The 20000-nt window shown below is 38.8% G+C and overlaps 2 protein-coding genes across 12 annotated transcripts in view; one reads left to right on the forward strand and one right to left on the reverse strand.

The window, feature by feature from the left end:
- The window catches only part of LOC143033486 (protein FAM135A), a 1114982-nt gene that overhangs the window by 205294 nt on the left and 889688 nt on the right, over positions 1 to 20000 (forward strand). The window lies entirely within an intron of this gene.
- Positions 18493 to 20000, reverse strand: part of LOC143033485 (zinc finger MYM-type protein 1-like) — a 2919-nt gene continuing 1411 nt past the window's right edge. For all 3 annotated transcript variants that reach the window (XM_076198975.1, XM_076198976.1, XM_076198974.1), the window contains one exon: positions 18493 to 20000. This exon is cut by the window's right edge and continues 89 nt beyond it. In XM_076198975.1, coding sequence (XP_076055090.1) covers positions 18784 to 19557 — 774 coding nt within the window. In that variant the 5' untranslated portion in view covers positions 19558 to 20000 and the 3' untranslated portion in view covers positions 18493 to 18783.

Genomic DNA, 20000 nt, shown 5'->3' on the forward strand with positions numbered 1-20000 from the left:
CGTAATTATCAGTAATGATCTCAAATCATCTAAGCAATGTATTTCTGCTTATGAGAAAACAAATAAAATTCTAGGACTGTTTGCGCTATTTTGACTTCAAAAGTCCATCTCCCATTAACAAGCTATATAAATCGTTAGTTCGTTCACAATTGGAATATGCTGTTGTTGTATGGTCACCGAATCTCATTAAAGACATTGACAGATTGGAATAAGTACAACAGTGAGCCACAAAACTGATTCCAAATATCAAAAATAAATCGTACGAAAATCGACTAAAACATATGAATCTATTTTCCCCCCCAAAAAAGCGTAGACTCACAGGTGACTTGATACAGGTCTTTAAGATTATAAAGGTAATTGACATCATCAAAATTGACAAAAAAATAAATCACTCTCAGGAAATATATTTGGAAGTGAGTGGGTAGAAACAAATTTGCCATACGTGTAGTTAATGAAGGGAATAAACTTCCTGCAGAGGCAGTACAATGTAGTTCAGTTCGAAGCTTTAAGATTCGTTTATATAAACACCTAAACAAGATTCTGTAATGCCTGCCATTTATTTTATATTATTTGCTTGTTTGTTATTGTCTGTTTATTATTATTTCAATGATTATCATTTATTATCTATTTTCTTATTTACCTGTTTGTTTAATATTTAATTTTACTTATTTATTTACTTATCTTTTATATAATAATATTTTTTATTTGTTTAATTACTTATTTATTTATTATCACCATATATTTTTTGCATCCGACCTAGATATGGACCAAAAGGTCTCCTGTCGGCATGCTCCACCTTTGTAATCCTTTGTAAATCCTTTACCGTAGTAAGTTCACCCTAGACTCTTCACAGGTTTCAGTGTGGAGCTCACATTGATGTGTTTCGTTTACGAATACTGAGCTAAAATATATATTTTTTAAATATCACATTCCTTCATTTGAATATTCAAGTTGACCGTCAGCAGATGATAGTTGGCCAATATGATTCTTAATAAGATTTTTATCTCTAATGTAGCTATATAATTCTTTTGGATTCTCTTTGGATTTATCAGCGATATTCATGTATTGTCGTTTTCGTTTTTTCATTGTCTTTTTTTTTTTTTTAATCTCTCAGTACATAATTGTGATAGTCATTAGGTGCAACTGAGCACTTGTATTTCTTATAAGCCTGTCTCTTTTTAGAAACACTTTTTCAGTTTGTCAAGCCGTTTTGTACGTGTGTATGTAAATATATATATATATATATATATATATATATATATATATATATATATACATACACACTTAACATGGCCTGCACAAGGTGAGGAAAAGATGCTCGTTAACCCTTCGATTAAGGAGGAGGAGGAGGAGGAAGAAGAAGCATTTTGGTTTTGTCCTCCTTCTGGCCAGGTAACATATCTTTCACCTCCAGTGCTCCCTTTACCCCTGTCTCATTCTGGTCCTCTTTCTCCTTTCCTCATCTTCGTCTTTCGTCTTCATCTCTACCCATTTTTTAATTTTCTGCCCTCCGCAGTTTCGTTATACTAACTTTTCTCCACATTTCATTCTATTAATATATTATCGTCTCATCTGTCCTGATTTTCTTCTTTTCTTCTTCTTCCTCCCTCCCCCCTCTTCTCCCGTTCTCTTTCGTCCTTCTTCAAAATTTCTTTGGCCTCCTGATTTATCTCTCTCTCTCTCTTACCACTCTCCATATATAATACTTTATTATCTTAATCCAATCTACCCACCATCTCTCCCCACTTCCCTTCCAGTCGTAAACCACCTACTCTTAATTTTTTTTTCCTTCGTTTCTGTCCCCTCTCTACCTTCTTCCGTGTCTCGGATTCTTATTGAGAACCATCCACCCCCCATTTAGATGTTCGTATGGCAATTACCAGCCCGTTTTATTCCCTAGAGGATCAGTACCCAGGCCTGAACGGGATCCTGATCGATGTGCACACCATTCAGGCGAGGAACCACTACTCTCACCCACCTTTTCTTCCTTTCATAATCTTTTTTCCTCTCCTCTCTCTACACACACACACACACACACACACACACACACACACACACACACACACACACACACACACACACACACACACACACACACACACACACACACACACTCACTCACTCACTCACACTCACTTTTTTAACATTTGTCCCTCTACCGGCTCGCTTTTCCTCTGATTTCAACCAATACGATTATTTTCGTCTCCTCCCACCACTATTTTCTCATTCTCTTTCACGTCTTCTAACATATTCTCCTCCCTTTTCTCAGCTTCATTCTCCGTCCTCACAACACTCTCCTCCATCTCTTCTACTTCCTCTTTCTCTTTCTCCACCCTCCCCTACATTCTTGTCCCGCCCTCCCCTGTATTCACCTTCCCCGTCCTCTCCAACATTTTTGTCCTTCCAACATTGCTATCGCCCTCCTCCTTCTCCTCTTCCTCCTTATTTTTATTCTCTTCCTCCTCTTCTCCTCTTCACCAAACAAAATATAGATGAAGTTACTAAAAAAAAAAAAAAATTATCGACCATTGGCACATAGCAAAGAAAGAAAAAAATGAGTAAAAGAATGAAATTAAAATATACTATTGGGCATACTTCCCTTCAGCATACAAAGAAGTGAGAATAATGAAAAAAATTGTAAAGAGAAACGCAAAACCAACAAACACAGAAAAACATTAAACATCATAATTTATTACAAAAGCAAAAAAAAAAAATAAATAAATAAATAAATAAATAAATTAAAAAGATAAAATAAAATAATAGCCATTTATTGTTACGTAACAGCCCTAACGTTAAAAAAAGAACCAGTCCAACAGTCACATGTCGTTTTAGATTTAATTGCAGAATAGGGAACTGTGGGGCCCCCAAAAACCATTTAAGACAGGAACATCAAACAACCCTCACAAGAGAAATAATGGTGAAAAATACGAACATCATAACGACATGCCAAGATAGCCATCGCCTCTCCATCTTAGAAGCACTATTAATCAAAGATATGAACTCTAGTTTGAACATCCAGACGTCCGACCTGTTAGCGCTACTGAGCATGAGGAGGAACTCTGTTGCCGGACAAAGCCAACACGAGCACAGGGAGAGATCACCCGATCGTACGAACCAATGAACAATAAGAACGACGAGTAGACAACACAGCTAGTCTAGCCCTTAGATACCATCCAGCTGACATTTCAATTCAGTAGCAACTCTAATATAGAGACTGCCACTAAGCCACTGAAGAAAAGTCAAGAGACTCGAAATCACGATTTGGCAGCAAAGATGACCTCCTACGGAGAAATCGTCTCCGGTTTCAATAGAGACAATAAGACCAAGTGAAGACACAAAGAGAATGTCTTAAAATACAAAAAGCAGAACTAGCAATCACACACACACACACACACACACACACACACACACATATGTATATATATATATATAATATATATATATATATATATATATATATATATATAATATATATATATATATATATATATACACACACACACGAGGATCGTTCCAAAAGTAATGCCTCCTATTTTCTAACTCAAAAAATTTAAGACCTACGAAGACGGGAGTGGCACCATTAAAACGAGCGACCTTTTGTGCTCCAGAATTTATCTTTCTATGTAGTCACCACCATTCTTAATGCATTTTTGCCAGCGATGAACGAGAGCCTTGATGCCTCGGTCGTAAAAGTCAGCGCCTGCCGAGGCAGTCCATTTTTTCACGGCTGTGATTACGGCGTTGTTGGGGAAACGCTGCCCACGTAATGTGTCCTTCAGATGTCCGAACAAGTGGAAGTCTGACGGCGCTAGGTCGGGACTATACGGTGGGTGATACAGCACCGTCCAGCCAAACTTTGTCACACATTCCGTGTTCTTCAAACTTGTGTGTGGACTGGCGTTGTCGTGTTGCAAACGGAATGTTTCTCTGGCCTTACACGGGCAATCCGGGCCTTCAGCTTGGTCAACGTTTCAGCGTAACGGTCGGAGTTGATAGTCGCCCCTGGTTCCAAGAAATCCAAGGGGATGACGCCCTTCCTGACCCAGAAGACGGTGCACATCACTTTGCCTGCAGATATCTGCGTCTTGAACTTCTTTGCTGGGGAGTGTGATTGGTGCCATTCCATCGACTGCCGTTTGGACTCCGGCTCGTAGTGGTGACACCACGTCTCGTCACCAGTGATAATGCGGTCCAAGAATCCATCACCTTCGGCTTCGTACCGATCCAACAAGTCCTGACAGACATCCCGTCGGTGGTCCTTTTGGTCCTACGTGAGCATTCGTGGAACCCACCTAGCACACACTTTGCTGTATCCTAGGGATGACAACATCGTTTCCAGTGCACTGACACCCACATCCAACTCTACACGCATTTCATTCACCGTTATCCGCCGATCAGCGCAGATGAGTTGATCGAGGCGCACTTTGTTTTCCGGCCGGGGTGGTGGCTGTGCATGGGCGTCCGGAGCCCACTTTGTCACTCACATCTCTGTCGACGCTCTGAAATCGACGAACCCATCTCCTAACTGTGCTGACATCAACTGCATCAGCTTCGTAAACGTTCACCAGGCGCCGGTGAATGTTGATTGGTTAAAAAAATTTCTGCATGGAGGAATTCAATGACGCATCTCTGCTCCTGACGCACGTCCATGACAGGGATTGCTCTCTTAGAGTGTCACATCATCAATATCTGCAACAAAGAGATGAAACTTTCAGGTCATGAGCATAAGTTCAGTCATAACAATGCAATTTCCAATCCCCTCGGATCCCTTCGGGCGGAATAAAAAGATAGGAGGCATTACTTTTGGAATGAACATCGTGTGTGTGTGTGTGTGTATGTGTATATATATATATATATATATATATATATATATATATATATCACTGCCAAGTAATGTCGTAACACATTAGTAAATACACCCACTGTTGATTGGATTCAAGAAAAGAAAGGAAATAACGATTTTCGTATGTTTCGATCACTGACTTGTTTCCTTTCTTGAATCCAATCAACAGTGGGTTTTAGTGTGTGTGTGTGTGTGTATATATATATATATATATATAGATACATATATATATATATATATATATATATATATTCAATTTGATATCACAGCATATTCAGCGTTGGTGATATTTTTCTTAAGACTTTCTACTCTTCTCGCTATTTTTTTTTTCTCTGAGAACGGGAGAGAATACACAGTATTCCTGAACGGGTTCACGATTATTTGGATATTAAAAACTAACACATTACGACGTTTCGCCTATACCTCAGACATCTTCTGGTAAATTTATTTTATAAAATACGTACAATGTTTTTAAGTAAATGATAGAATGATCGTACTAACACTAAACATCAGGAGAGAGAAATTAACTATAATTCAGGTATACGCACCACAGCAAGGAAGACCCCTACAAGAAAAGCTTGAATTTTACCAAACACTTCAAGATAAAATTGACAGCGTGACGGCACAAACAAGACTCGTGCTTATGAATGATCTAAATGGACACGTCGGATCAGATAGAAGGAATCTAGAGCAAGTTATAGGTGGTTTTGGCTTAGGGGATAGAAATGAAGAGGGGGAATTGCTTCTGAATTTCTGCCTAAGAAACACCCTAGCGATTATGAATACCTTTTTCAAGCATACAGATGCCCATAAATGGACCTGGTACCGCTGGAACAGGCAAACACAGTGTTACCAGGATAAGTCTATAATTGGTTTCTTTATTACAAATGACAAACGTATTTTCAAGGACGTAAAGGTCTTACCATCCGTAACACTGGACTCAGACCACAGATTATTAATTGCAAAGTTTACCCTGAAACGACCTCCACCAAATAAACCACTGCATAAAACCAGATATAAAACAGAGAAATTTACAAACGCTAGCATCAAAGACCAATTTAACGAAGCAGTGAGATCTAGGATACCAACAGAAAATATACCACTGGGAGTAGTTGAAGAAGAATGGTCCAACTTTAAGACAAACATCAAAGAAGTTGCAGAGGAAATACTTCCAAGCACACAGGGAGAAGGCCGAAAGAGACACCATGGTGGAATAATGACGTTAAGGCGGCAGTCCTGCGGAAGAACCAGGCATACAGAAGATAGATGAGAGCGAGAAATGAGGAAATTCGACAAGAATATGTACATACATACATACATATACCAAGGCTTTTTCCCCCTTTCAAGGGAGGTAGCCAAAAAGGGAAAGGCATAAAAACACTCCCACCCATTTCATCCCTAAATACACTCCACACACCTCCCACCCTCCCTCTCATCTGAGCACCTCCTGGATGACGGGTCATCCCTGCACAAGAATATGTGATCCTTAGAAATGAGGCAGAAAGAACTAAAAGAAAGGCAAAGGGGGAGAAATGGGAGAAGCTCGCGGAAGATCTGGAGCCTGACCTACAAGGGACAAGAAATTTAATCTATAATGTTGCAAATTCATACAGAAAAGAGGAGAGACGCAACATCGAATCTATGAAGGATAAACAAGTAACACTGCTTATGTATCCAGTGGAGGTTGCCCAGCGATGGCGGGAGTACTATGACGAACTATTAAATGTTGATCAAGATGAAGAACAGGAGTTTTCAGAAGTTGAAGAGGAAGCAGACAACGAAGATCTGGAAAATTGTGACAATGTTACAAGAGAAGTCGAGCAGGCCATCAAGAGCATGAAAAACGGGAAAAATTCCTGTACAGATCAAATCCCAGTGGAATTGATAAAGTATGGGGGCCCAACTTTGATCACTTGGGTGCACAGAGTAATACTGGCCTCCTGGGAACAACAGACAATACCATCAGAATGAGGAAAAGCCCTGATCTGCCCCATTTTTAAGAAAGGAGACCGTCATTCTTGTGAAAGTTACTAAGGAATCTCGCTCCTGTGTCACCCGTTGAATATCTACGAAAGAATCATCGAAAGAGGGTTATGGGCGGTTGTTGAAGAGAAAGTAAATGAGGCGCAATTTGGATTTAAATAAAATAGGAACACCATTGATCCTATCTTCATTTTAAGAATGCTGATTGAGAAGAGCTGGGAGTGGAACAAGCCCCTATTTGTGACTTTCAGCTACCAGCTTGCCCCACTCCTCAAACATCCCAACATCCCTATTGAAACCAAAGCCAAACTCATTAACTCCATCTTCATCCCCACCTTGACATATCAGTGCCAGACATGGACCCTGACCAAAAGTCTAGAACGCAAAATAACCACCTGTGAGATGCGATGTCTGAGGAGAGCTGTCAACAAGACCAGACGGGACATGATCAGAAACGCCACGATCAGAAAAATGGTGGGAACAACACCTGTCCTCCATTACATTCAGAGACAAATAATTAGATGGTTTGGACATCTGACACTCATGGCACCTCACCAACTTGCCAGCAAAGCATACAATAAGAAAATATCAGGTTACAAGGCAAGAGGAAGACCAAGGAAGACCTGGATTGAGGGTGTGAAAGAAACCCTGAAGACCCACAACATCCCACCCATCCAAGCCGTCCATCTTGCCAGAGACAGAAAACTCTTTCTCCCCTCGACGCCCAAGACGGTACAAGAGGACGGATAAAGTAAAGATTGATTTAACAAAAGCCTTTGAGAGAGTGCCCCGTGGAAAGCTGTGGCAAGCACTAGCAGACCCTTATTATGGAGTTAACAAAAAGCTGAGGGAGAATGTCAAGGCAATGTACAACACGTGTAAAAGTTCTGCAGTGACACAAGAGGGATGTGAGAATTGGTTTGAGGTGACATGTAGCGTTAGACAGGGTAGCGTCCTTTCGCCTTTGATCTTCATCATGTTGATGGACTCTGTTATCAGAAAAGTTGGTGGAGCCGGTGGAAAGAATGTGTACACCAACGACATCAGTGTGGCATCCTGGAGTGTGGTCGAGTTACAGGATGAGATCCGACAAAAACTGAAGTACTAGCTATCAGTAGACAAGCAATTGAATGCCATGTCAGTCTGGACGATACTCCACTCCCTCAGGTGTCATCCCTTAAATATCTGGGGGTGGAAGTGAACAACAAAGGTAAGATTGAGGATGAAATAACATCAAGGATAAAGAAATGTGGCGCAAACACAACCCTCCTCTACCCGCTTTTCAAAGACAAACACATACCATCAAGAGTTAAAGTTGTCTTGTACACTACCATTCTACGTCCTATACTTCTGTATGGATCAGAAACTTGGTCTACCACAACAAAAACCAGAAGTAGAATACAAGCAACAGAAATGCGTATTCTCAGATTGATTTATGGAGTTACACGGCGGGATGGACAGGGTTAGGGAAACCACAATCTGGGAAGCCCTTGGCATAGAACCTATCGTTGAACTCATTGAAAGATCACAACTACGATGGTACGGCCATGTAAAGAGAAAGCCTCAAGATGAAGGAGTACACAGGATTTTGCAGTGGCGCCCAGAGTGCCCAAGGCCACTCTGAAGATCGTGGAAAAGATGGACGGATAATATTGACGAAGATCTTAGACGAAGAACATCAAGGGACGAAGTGGAGGAGAACCGAGACTATGAGGAGCGTACATCGTGGTGAGGCTTGGTGTCGACAGGATGAAAATCCCAATGACGCGGATAGTGAGCAGGTGAACATTTTTTCTTCGCCCGACTTCGATATAGGCCGAAAAGTCTTCTGTCAGCACTCGTGTTTTAGCATGGCAAAACATGAGTGGTTCTACCGAATGTCAAAGAAAGCGGATTATAATGTCCGAGAAACTTGTACAATACTTCCACCAGAGATGCTGCTTTTGCCTGACTGGCGGATAGAAGGCTAATTGACTTTAAAAATTCGATGTTTCATAATTACCGTTCGTGTTGTAGTGATAGTCAATCCCATTTCATGTGTTTGTAGGACATCCTCTGCGACACCATCCAAAGCCACGGCACTGTAAATTATTGTGGGTGATGGGGAATTATTACAAATAAAAAAATTCTGTTACAATTATTTCTTTTTCCTGAGGCGAGAGGCGTTTGGGGGTAAATCGGTTACACCGCCAACTGCGGTGAAGAAGAAGAACTCGAAGAAATCGAAGAAGAAGAAGAACTCCTCGAAGAAGAAGAAGAAGAACTCGAAGAAGAACTTGAAGAAGAACTCGAAGAAGAACTCGAAGAAGAAGAACTCGAAGAAGAAGAACTCGAAGAAGAAGAAGAACTCGAAGAAGAAGAAGAAGAAGAAGAAGAACTTGAAGAAGAACTCGAAGAAGAAGAAGAAGAAGAACTCGAAGAAGAAGAAGAACTTGAAGAAGAAGAAGAAGAACTCGAAGAAGAGGAAGAAGAACTCGAAGAAGAAGAACTCGAAGAAGAAGAAGAAGAACTCGAAGAAGAAGAAGAAGAAGAAGAAGAAGAAGAACGAATGAAGAAGAAGGAGGCTAGAAAGGAACGGAGAGAGGCCAAAGCAAAAGCTTTAACAATTCGCAAAGTTTTGAAACAAGAAAAGCAAGTAGAAAAAAAAAGTTATTAATTAAAGAAAAAAAAGAATTAAAAAAATATAAAAAGGGTGTTTTGAACGGAAATTTAACACCAGCACAAATCGCCTATATAGATGACTTGCGAGAACAGCTAGATGTTGACAAGAAATGAAAAGCAATATGATTTTGATATTTTATTTATCTAAAAAGGGGCGTAGCCGGGCCGGCGCAGCCGGTGGGCTTGTGTTATAAAAATTTTTTTTAACCCCGTCGACACAATAACATTAATTATTTTGTTGCAGCTATAGACTAGCTGTTTTATACGTGGTTCACACGAGTAATGTTTCGGCACCAAGTTCCCGTTTTCTCGACAGCTTTTTTCCCGCTTGTTCGTCTGAACTGCGGTTCACACGATAAAAGCGGGAAAAAGATGCCGAGAAAATGGGAACTTGATGCCGAAACATTGCTCGTGTGAACCGCGCTTTATGCAGCTTCAGATCGGAGGCTGGACTGAGTTTTATATTGATCGGTTCATATTCATTCAGAGGCTCAGTATAGAAACAGTAATGTTTAAAAATTTAGAAGTTTATTACAACGCTAACAGTATTATGCTTTGAATTAAATGCAGATTGCACAAATGTAAATATGGACTCAAATCCTGATGTTAGTAGAACTACCAGGTGCTTATTTGCAGTGTAACTATGTAAGGTGGCATTATGTATTGCATGCAATATTACATGAAAAGTTCCATAAAAAGATTTGTGTCGTAGATACGCCCCCAGGCATGCATGGGTCGGCACGCGATCACATTGTCGCGCAGTGCCTTGACGTTTTTGTGCCCGCCCACTCACGGGCAGCACATGGGCTCACGCTACTACGCTGCCTTCATTCAAGATCTAAGGATATAAGGTCTAACCACTTCCGACCGAATTTCGAGGGAGTTGGCGCAGCGGGCCCGTGAACGTCACCTGGCTGTTCAAAGTGGGGTTCGCGGGTCCTATAGCTGTCAGTTGAAGCTGGTGCGTCGTTCGGGAATGACGTTGCCTTCGCTCGCACCGCTCCACGCAATTAGTTATATTCTGACAAATATTATATAAAATATATATATAAATATATATAAAATATTATAGTTCCTGTCTATATATATGAATATATGATATATAATATATATATATATATATATATATATATATATATATAATATATAAAATATTATAGTTCCTGTCTTCCTTGGCGTTTCACAGTTTTCTTCAGTGTTTCACAAAGAGAAAACGGACCCAGCCTAATGACGTCAGAAGCTGCGCACAATAATTCAAACGGTCTGACCTGTATATTTAGACCTTGCCTTCATCAAGCACACATTCACACACTCACGTGCACTTGACACCACGAGCACACTTATGCGGAAGTTGAAAAACCGTTTACCAGTCTTCCCACTGACGCTTCTTTTGACATTGACTCGTGCTAACACAAACACGTATATGCACACGCATATACACACGCGCATGCACGCACACACACATGTACTCATGTACTCACGCACACACACAGACGCACACAAACACACGCACACACACACACACGCACACACACACACACACGCACGCGCCTCGTGGCGCAGGGGTAGAGCTCCCGACTGCCACTACGGTGGTCCGGGTTCGAATCCTCCCCAGGGCTGAAGTAATTTCAGTATAGCTGCGCTGCGAGTCGCTACTCCATCTCTCGTGGGCGAGGAGTTGGGTGTGAGTGTGCGTGTAAGGTCACATCATTACCCATGTATTGGTCATATATGAGCCCTGAGCTTTCTTCCGGGAGGGAAATAGCTGTCGATCACAAGTCCAACATATGATCCAAGATAATGGTGAATCACACACACACCGCATCTCTGTAATCATCGTCTTGACAGTGGTAGCGGAAACTAGTCCTCGATGACATTGATATATATATATATATATATATATATATATATATATATATATATATGTATATATAATATAATATAATATAATATAATATAATATACTGGTCGTACCAAACTCCTCTCGATGACTAAGACAGACAGACAGAGTGGCCAACTAACTGACTAGAGGATAAGCTGACCGGTCTGACAAGACTGACGGACGAAGGAGCTGGCAATCTGAGAAGAGTAGCTGCATTTTATATTAAGCAGAGGTCAGGACCCACACATAAATTACAAATGTCAGCTGTATACATCGGTAAAGCCCAGTAGGGTTTGAGGATGGTCTAATTAGCACATAATAGGTTATGCGATACGCTTACAACTTAGTAAAACCGTCTAGTAACATGTGGAAAGAAATTCGGTGATTTTGTTTCGTCACCGATGACCAGGGATTCTGTCCTTTAGGAAAGTAGCGAGCTAGAGGTAGAGTCATAGCGATGATGAAGAGATTTAAGGAGAGTAGCAAAACAAAATCGCACTACCTGGTAATGATTCATATATCTTATTTTTCTTGCCTATCGTATTTGTTGGTAATTATATGAATTCCAATATAGACTACCAGTTTTACTACGACTTTAATGGTACAGTGAAATTCATATTTTTTCGAGCGAAATTTCATTGTCAGTATATTAGAAGTGAAGTATTTCTTTAAATGAACGCTCAAGAAGACCTATACAGTATGTTGTCATTTTTAAGTAGTGTCCATTTTATGTTCTGAATCTATTGTGTAATCATTTGATTGCATTTGTGTAACTTGGATTGGTAATACGCTGTTCATAAGCCGGTGTATGGAGAAAAAGGATGTATTAAAGATTATGGAATAACTGCGTAATAGTAAGAGTGGTACTTTCTAATGTAAAACCTTTCGTTCATTATTTAATTTCATTATAGCTCTATATTTAGAAAAACACTTAAGGGAATGTTACGACTTTGGTTGCGGCAAATCGTCTTCTGGCGTGAGCTTTATATATATATGTATATATATATATATATATATATATATATATATATATATATATATATATATATATATATATATATATATATATATATATATATATAATATTGTTTTTGTGTCATTAAGATATTTGGATATAAACTCTCCTATTGGGATTCGAACTAAGTCGTTCCCTTTTGTAGGGTCATGGTGGCGTGTAGGTACGGTCTTCACCTTATAAAAAACAAGCCGCTCAGGCGAGGGTTCGAATCCCAATAGGAGAGTTCATATATATATATATATATATATATATATATATATATATATATATGTATGTATGTATGTATAATATACTTGTGTGTGTGTGTGTGTGTGTGTGTGTGTGTGTGTGTGTGTGTGTGTGTGTGTGTGTGATTCACCATGGTCTTTGATCACGTGTTGTACTTGTGATCGACAGCTATTTCCCTCCCGAAAGAGAGCTCAGAGCTCATATATAACCTATCTATGGGTAATGCTGTGACCTTACACGCACACAAACCCCAAACTCCCCGCCCGCGAGAGTTGGAGTAATGACTCGCAGCGCAGCGATACTGAAATTATTTGAGCCCTGGGCAGGATTCGAACCCGGTCCGCCGTAGTGACAGCCGGGGACTCTACCAACCGTGCGCCATTGAGTCATTGTGTGTATTTACCTAGTTGTATTTACCTAGTTGTATTTTGCGGGAGAAGAGATGTGTTCTTGGGAACCTGCATTTGTATCTTTCCGCATCCAGTTCTTTCTTAAAGTCGTGTATAGTTTTAGCACTCACTGTTTTCTCTTTCAATTTATTCCATGTATCTATCTATGTGGAAAGCTATTCTTTTTCAGATCTCTTCTGTAACTGTCCTTCCTAAGTTTCTTCTTGTGTCCCCTTGTATTTCTACTGTCCCAATTAAGTAGATCATCCCTGTCAGGGATGTCCATCCCTTTCATAATTGCGTCTTCATATCTCATTTTATCCAAACTATTTTTGAATTCATGTATTGTTTTTGCACACACCACTTTTTCGTCCAACTTGTTCCATATGTCTATTACTTTGTGGGGAAAGCTGTTCTTTTTCAGGTCTCTTCTGTAACTGTCTTTCTTGATTTTCTTTCCGTGTCCTCTTGTATTTGTGCTATCCCATTTTATTAGATCCTCTCTATCAATATTTTCTATGCCTTTCATGATTCTATAAATAATGGGTGATTTCAATTTTACTGACATTGATTGGATGACCCTTGAACATGGCCATATAGGTAGTCGCTTGATTGATTTTCTTGGTGACAATTACTTAATTCAGCATGTAAAAGAGCCCACAAGATATGGAAACTTACTCGATTTATTGATCACTAGCCGCGAAAGCATGGCAACTGATGTAGAAGTCGGTGAATCTGTTGCAAATAGCGATCACAACTTAGTCAGATTCAAACTCCTAAACAATTTTAGAATAGATACTTGTGCTTCTAAAATACCCGATTTCAGTAAAGCTCAGTTCATAGAACTACGTCAGGAGCTTCAGCTTACAGATTGGGAGGAAAAATTAAACGAAAGGCCTGTAGATCAGATGTGGGAAATATTTCAAAATACGCTCACTAAGATGATTCAAACTTACATTCCTTTTAAGGACAGACGTCCCCCAAATCAGGCTCGCCCAAAGTGGCTCGACAAAGAAACTGAAAAAAGTATTGCTAAAAAGAGACAGGCTTATAAGAAATATAAGTGCTCGGGTGCATCTAATGACTATGAAAGTTATGTATCAATACAGAGAGATTTAAAAAAGACAATAAGAAAAAGAAAACGACAATACGAAATGAACATCGCTGAGAAATCCAAAGAGAATCCCAAAGAATTCTATAGTTACATTAGAGATAAAAAGGTTGTTAGGAATCACATTGGTCCACTATTATCTGCTGACGGTCAACTTGAATATTCAAATGAAGGAATGTGTAATCTCTTAAACAATTATTTTAGCTCGGTATTCGTAAACGAAACACCTCAAAGTGAATTCCAAACTGAAACCTGTGAAAAGTCTGGGGTAAACTTACTCACTACGGTAAATATAACAAAAGAAACAATTAAAAGGTGTATAGACAAACTCAAAGTTAATAAAACACCAGGGCCTGACGGTTGGCATCCAAGAATCTTAAAGGAAATGAAAAATGAGATTGTTGTTCCATTAGAAATTATTTTCAAGAAATCCATCATATCCGGAGATGTCCCAAGAGAATGGAAGCTAGCTAACGTTACTCCCATATTCAAAAAAGGTGACAAAAAGAAACCAAATAACTATAGGCCTATTAGTTTGACTTCGATCGTAGGAAAAATAATGGAAACTATCATCAGAGATGCTATCGAATATCATTTAGAAAGTAACCGTTTGATAAATGATAGCCAACATGGTTTCAGACGGAAACGTTCTTGCGTGACTAACTTACTCGAATTCTACAACACAGTTGTCTCGAATTTTGACAAAAGAAACAATATAGATTTAATATATCTAGACTTTGCAAAAGCTTTTGATACCGTCCCACACGAAAGACTTCTTACTAAATTAGCTTTGCATGGAATAAGTGGTAGCCTATTAGGTTGGACTAGTAATTGGTTGAAAGGTCGAAAACAGAGAGTTGTTTTAAATGGAAAAACTTCTGGATGGAAAAGTGTTGCAAGTGGAGTTCCTCAGGGTTCCGTTCTTGGGCCACTTCTATTCATAGTATATATAAATGATATAGACCATGGACTAAAATCTACTGTTTCCAAATTTGCTGATGATACAAAACTGTGCGGAGTGGCAAATGATCACTCAAACCAATTAGATATTCAAGAGGATTTAGATAAATTACAGCAATGGTCTGAAAAGTGGCTAATGAAATTTAACACAAGTAAATGCAAGGTAATGCACATAGGTAAAAATAACAGCAAGTACGATTACAAGTTATTTGGAAATTCGTTAACAAAAGTGGATAGTGAAAAAGATCTCGGCGTAATTATCAGTAACGACCTCAAATCATCCAAGCAGTGTATTTCAGCCTCTGAGAAAGCAAATAAGATTCTGGGATTGATTGCGCGATCTTTTGATTTCAAAAGTCCATCACTCATTAACAAGCTATATAAATCGTTAGTTCGTCCACATTTGGAATATGCTGTTTCCGTATGGTCACCGAATCTCATTAAAGACATTGACAGACTGGAAAAAGTACAACGGCGAGCCACAAAACTGATTCCAAATATCAAAAATAAATCATACGAAAATCGACTTAAGCACATGAATCTGTTTTCCCTAAAAAAGCGTAGACTCAGAGGTGACTTGATACAGGTCTTTAAGATTTTAAAGGGAATTGACAACATCAAAAGTGACAAAATTTTCACATTGAATGAGAATCAGACAAGAAACAATGGTCTCAAACTGTCCGGAAATAGATTCAATTTGGAAGTAGGTAGAAACAACTTTGCCAACCGTGTAGTTAATGAATGGAATAAACTTCCTGCACAGGTAGTGCAATGTAGTTCAGTTCGAAGCTTTAAGAATCATTTAGATAAATACCTAAGTAAGATGCTGTAATTATTATAATTTATGTTATATTATTTGTTTCTGTTTTGTTATAATTTGTCTGTCTGATTTTCATTTATTATTAGTTATATGTCAATTTATTATCATTTACTATTTACCTGTTTGTTTGTTATTCAACTATACCAATGCATTTATTTATGTATTTTAATTGTTATTTACATTGTTATAGTTTTAATTTATTATTAATATGATTTTTTTTTTTTTTTTTTTTTTTTTTTTTTTTTTTTTTTTTTTTTTTTTTTTTTTTTTTTTTTTTTTTTTTTTTTTTTTTTTTTTTTTTTTGCATCCGACCTAGATATGGATCAAAAGGTCTCCTGTCGGCATGCTTTGCCTTTGTAATCCTTTGTAATCCTCTCTCTCTTCTTTGTTCTAATGTCTGTAGTTCAAGTTTTGTTAGTCTCTCTTCATATGATAGTTCTGAGAGTGTTGGTGCTAGTTATGTAATTGCTCTTTGTATTCTTTCAAAGTGTGTGTGTGTGTGTGTGTGTGTGTGTGTGTGTGTGTGTGTGTGTGTGTGTGTGTGTGTGTGTGTGTGTGTGTGTGTGTATGGCGTAAGTGGGGTAGGAAATACAGGTGTCTTAGTCTGAGTTTGTTCCTGACTAGTTTCGCAGATCTGCTTTTTAAAGGAATTGGTGTACAAACGAGCAGTGGGCATTTATATGTGGGACCTCACTACCTCTCCGTGTTGCCAGAGTTGGCGACAAGTGTGGCCATTACATATTGTAACAAATAATAAACAAATGCAATAATAATGATAATGCTAGCTATAATGATAAGAGTAATGGTAAATTCAATAAAGATTATGATGATAATAATAATAACTATAGTAGTAATATTAGATTAATTGTAATAATGATAATAAAAAAGAATAGTAACAATAATCGTAGTATAGTAATGTAATGATTATGTTATTTATAATGATAGAAATACTAAGTGGTGAAGGAACAAAGTAGAAATAATGGAGGATGCGTTATTTGATAGCATCTGGAATAAATAGAAACATGGTAGCACGATATAAGAAAAAATCGATAAAGTAAAAGAAAGAAAGCTGGAAAGGGTAACCAAAAGTGGTGAGGTTAGGGACGTGAGAGTGTAGCAAATTCACGCATTGAAGAATTCGTTTTCTGTAGAATTTGCGCACTATAAGTCAATTTCTTAATATTGTCACCCCGCTGGAATTTGCATTATGGAAATATAAAATTGTTGACATTATTACGTCTCTCATATGTATGTGTAAATATCTATAGATATCCATATACCAAATTAGTCGTGGTGCTATTAAATGTTTATTATATCCTTCATGCATAAAGAATTGTTCCACAGCCAAGACATCGGTTTAGGTCTCCTATATTCGCATTACAATTCCAATAAACAAGTCCCGAGAAAATCCAAGTTTACCTAATCCTATCCTTCCTCTCGGGGAATTGTACTCTACACCAAACTGCAGGGCCGTTTCTAGCTTTGTGGGGGCCCTAGGCAAGAGGCAGTTAGGGGCCCTCAAAAGTTAGAGAGCTAGACAGATTGGTATTTCATTTATACCTGTGAAGTTTGCCAAACAGTAATTAAACGATTTCTATATCTTTTGATGGTGTTAAAGGATGCAAGTAACTATTACACCATATTTATTTATTTAAACATTTATTTTAACTTAACATCACAGTCTCTGAATACAAACCACACTTCAAAATATTGGTAACTTAACATCACAGTCTCTGAATACAAACCACACTCCAAAATAGTAGTAACTTAACATCACAGTCTCTGAATACAAACCACCACCAACTGCATTGTATTGGGCTCAAAATCTCTGCTTTCTGGCTTTTTTTTTTACTAGCAAAATCATCAATGATATCTTCATACAACACGTCTTTCCCCACTTCATGGTTGATGCTGATTATTGCAAGACCACTGAGTCGCTCCTGCCCCATAGATGATCTTAAATAGGTCTTGATGAGTTTCAGCTTCGAAAAGCTCCTCTCTGCTGAGGCCACAGTCACAGGCAGAGTACAGGCAATTCTCAGTGCAACCCACAGATTGGGATACAATTCCTCAAAATGTTTTTTGTGGATAAAGGTGAGGAGCTCAAGAGCAGTCATTTCGTCTGAGGGCAAACTTGGTAAGTGTTTAACTTCCATAGCCAGTTCCTTTCCATCAATGTCACTTTCATTTCCAGAGGTTAATGTCTTGCATAGTTTGTCACACTGGTTGTTCAATGACTGATCATCCAGTTTCTGGAAATTGAGCAGCACTCCAAATTGGTCTCTTACTTCACTCAGAGTTTTAAATCTATCAGTTAAGGATTGAATGGTAGTGTCAACAACAACATTAAAGAATGTTATTTCTAGCCTCTTCATTGCAGATCTCATCTGCGGCCTCATAAGCAAAGTGTCTTTTTGTACTTCTTAATCTCTTTTCTTTGAGTACAGCCTCTACATTCATTTTCTCACACATATCTTTAGCAGAGACTTGAGCTGAAGTGAATCCAATTCTTCTGTAGTTAGTCAGAGATGTTTTCGCTTTAGTAAGGAGGTCAACTGCCACATCAAGCTGCATTTTATGAGACTGCAGGACTTACTGACATGGTTCACAATGTGTAGAATGTCATACCATATGACTGTGCAAATGATAAATCGGTATGACCCCACCTCTTCTGCCAGACTTTGGGCTTCAACCTTGGTCAGAGGATCAGACACTTCCCTGACCTTCAACAAAGCTTCCCTTATATTAGAGGCCTGATACCGCACAGCTTCTATGCTATTAATACGGCTCTCCCATCTTGTGTCACTCCAGGTCTTGAGTGCAACAGTGACATAATCTTTTAGGATTGCCCATCTTTGTGGTGAGGCTGAAAATAGGTTGTACAGTTTCTAAACAGTGCCGAAATAGCTAGTGGCATCTATTGAAGCTGTTGCTGCATCAGATATCATCAAGTTTAGGGAATGTGCTCCACATGGAACATAGAGTGCACGAGGGTTCTTCTCAAGAAGTCTGGCTTGAACTCCTTTGTTTCTCCCTTTCATGTTGGCACCATTATCATATGATTGTCCTCTGCAATCTTCAAGGAGAATATTCAGTTTCGTCAGTTTCTTTATAATTAGAGATGACAAACCAAGACCTGTTGTTTCAGAAGCTACAAGGAACCCCATAAAATGTTCCTTAATTTCTGGTTTCTTGTCCATTTTGACAGTCCTTATGACGACTGACATCTGTTCTTGATGGTTTACATCGGGAGTACAGTCCAAAATAATTGAATAATATTTGGACTGTTTAACTTCAGTCACCATTGTGTCCATTATTTTAGTACTGATTGAAGCAATAAGTTCATTTTGGATGATATTTCCAAGGTAGCTGGAATGACTGAACTGGCCACTCTCAACACGCTCAATGTGCTGCTTCATGACAGGATCAAATTTAGCAAGCAGCTCCACCTCTTTTAGAAAATTCCCATTATTCTGCTGGTGTAACGTGTTTGATGAACCTCTAAATGCAAGATTTCTCTCGGCTAAGGATTGGATAATGGCGATTAAGCGAGTCAGGACATCTCTCCAGCGCCTCTTTTCAGCCTCCAATAGTGTTCTTTCAGCTTGGTCTATTGTCTTTCCAGTTTGCAAACGGAGTTGTAAATCTTTCCAGGTTGCCATGTGCGCTATGTGTGCTGGACTGCTTTCATGACTTTTCAAAAGTGTGCCTATGTTTTTCCAGTCTGTCAGTCCTTCTGTCACTAACTTTTGTTCTTTGGTTGAAATAATTTACAACAAAAGCAATAGAGAGCATTTTTTGTTTTTGAGTAGATAAGCCAAGTCCGCTTCATCTTTTCTCCATTAACCAATGTTCTACAAAAATAATGATAATGAAAACTTCTTCCGTCTTCTTTTTTGGGAAATGTGAAATCAGAACTAATCTGAAATGGCCCTCTACCTACTGCATCCGTTCTAAATGCATCAGACAGAATGGTTGGCCAGTTAGCAGGATCTAGTGGTTTAGAATAAATGGGAGGCTGCTCAGAAGTAGATGATGCCTTCTGTGGTTCTGGGGAATGTGGTGGTCTTGGTGGCAGTACAGCTTCCTGGACAGATCCTGATGA

The sequence above is a fragment of the Oratosquilla oratoria genome, chromosome 15 (assembly GCF_046742065.1).
Source record: "Oratosquilla oratoria isolate Oo_2021 chromosome 15, ASM4674206v1, whole genome shotgun sequence".
Classification (NCBI taxonomy): Eukaryota; Metazoa; Arthropoda; class Malacostraca; order Stomatopoda; family Squillidae; genus Oratosquilla; species Oratosquilla oratoria.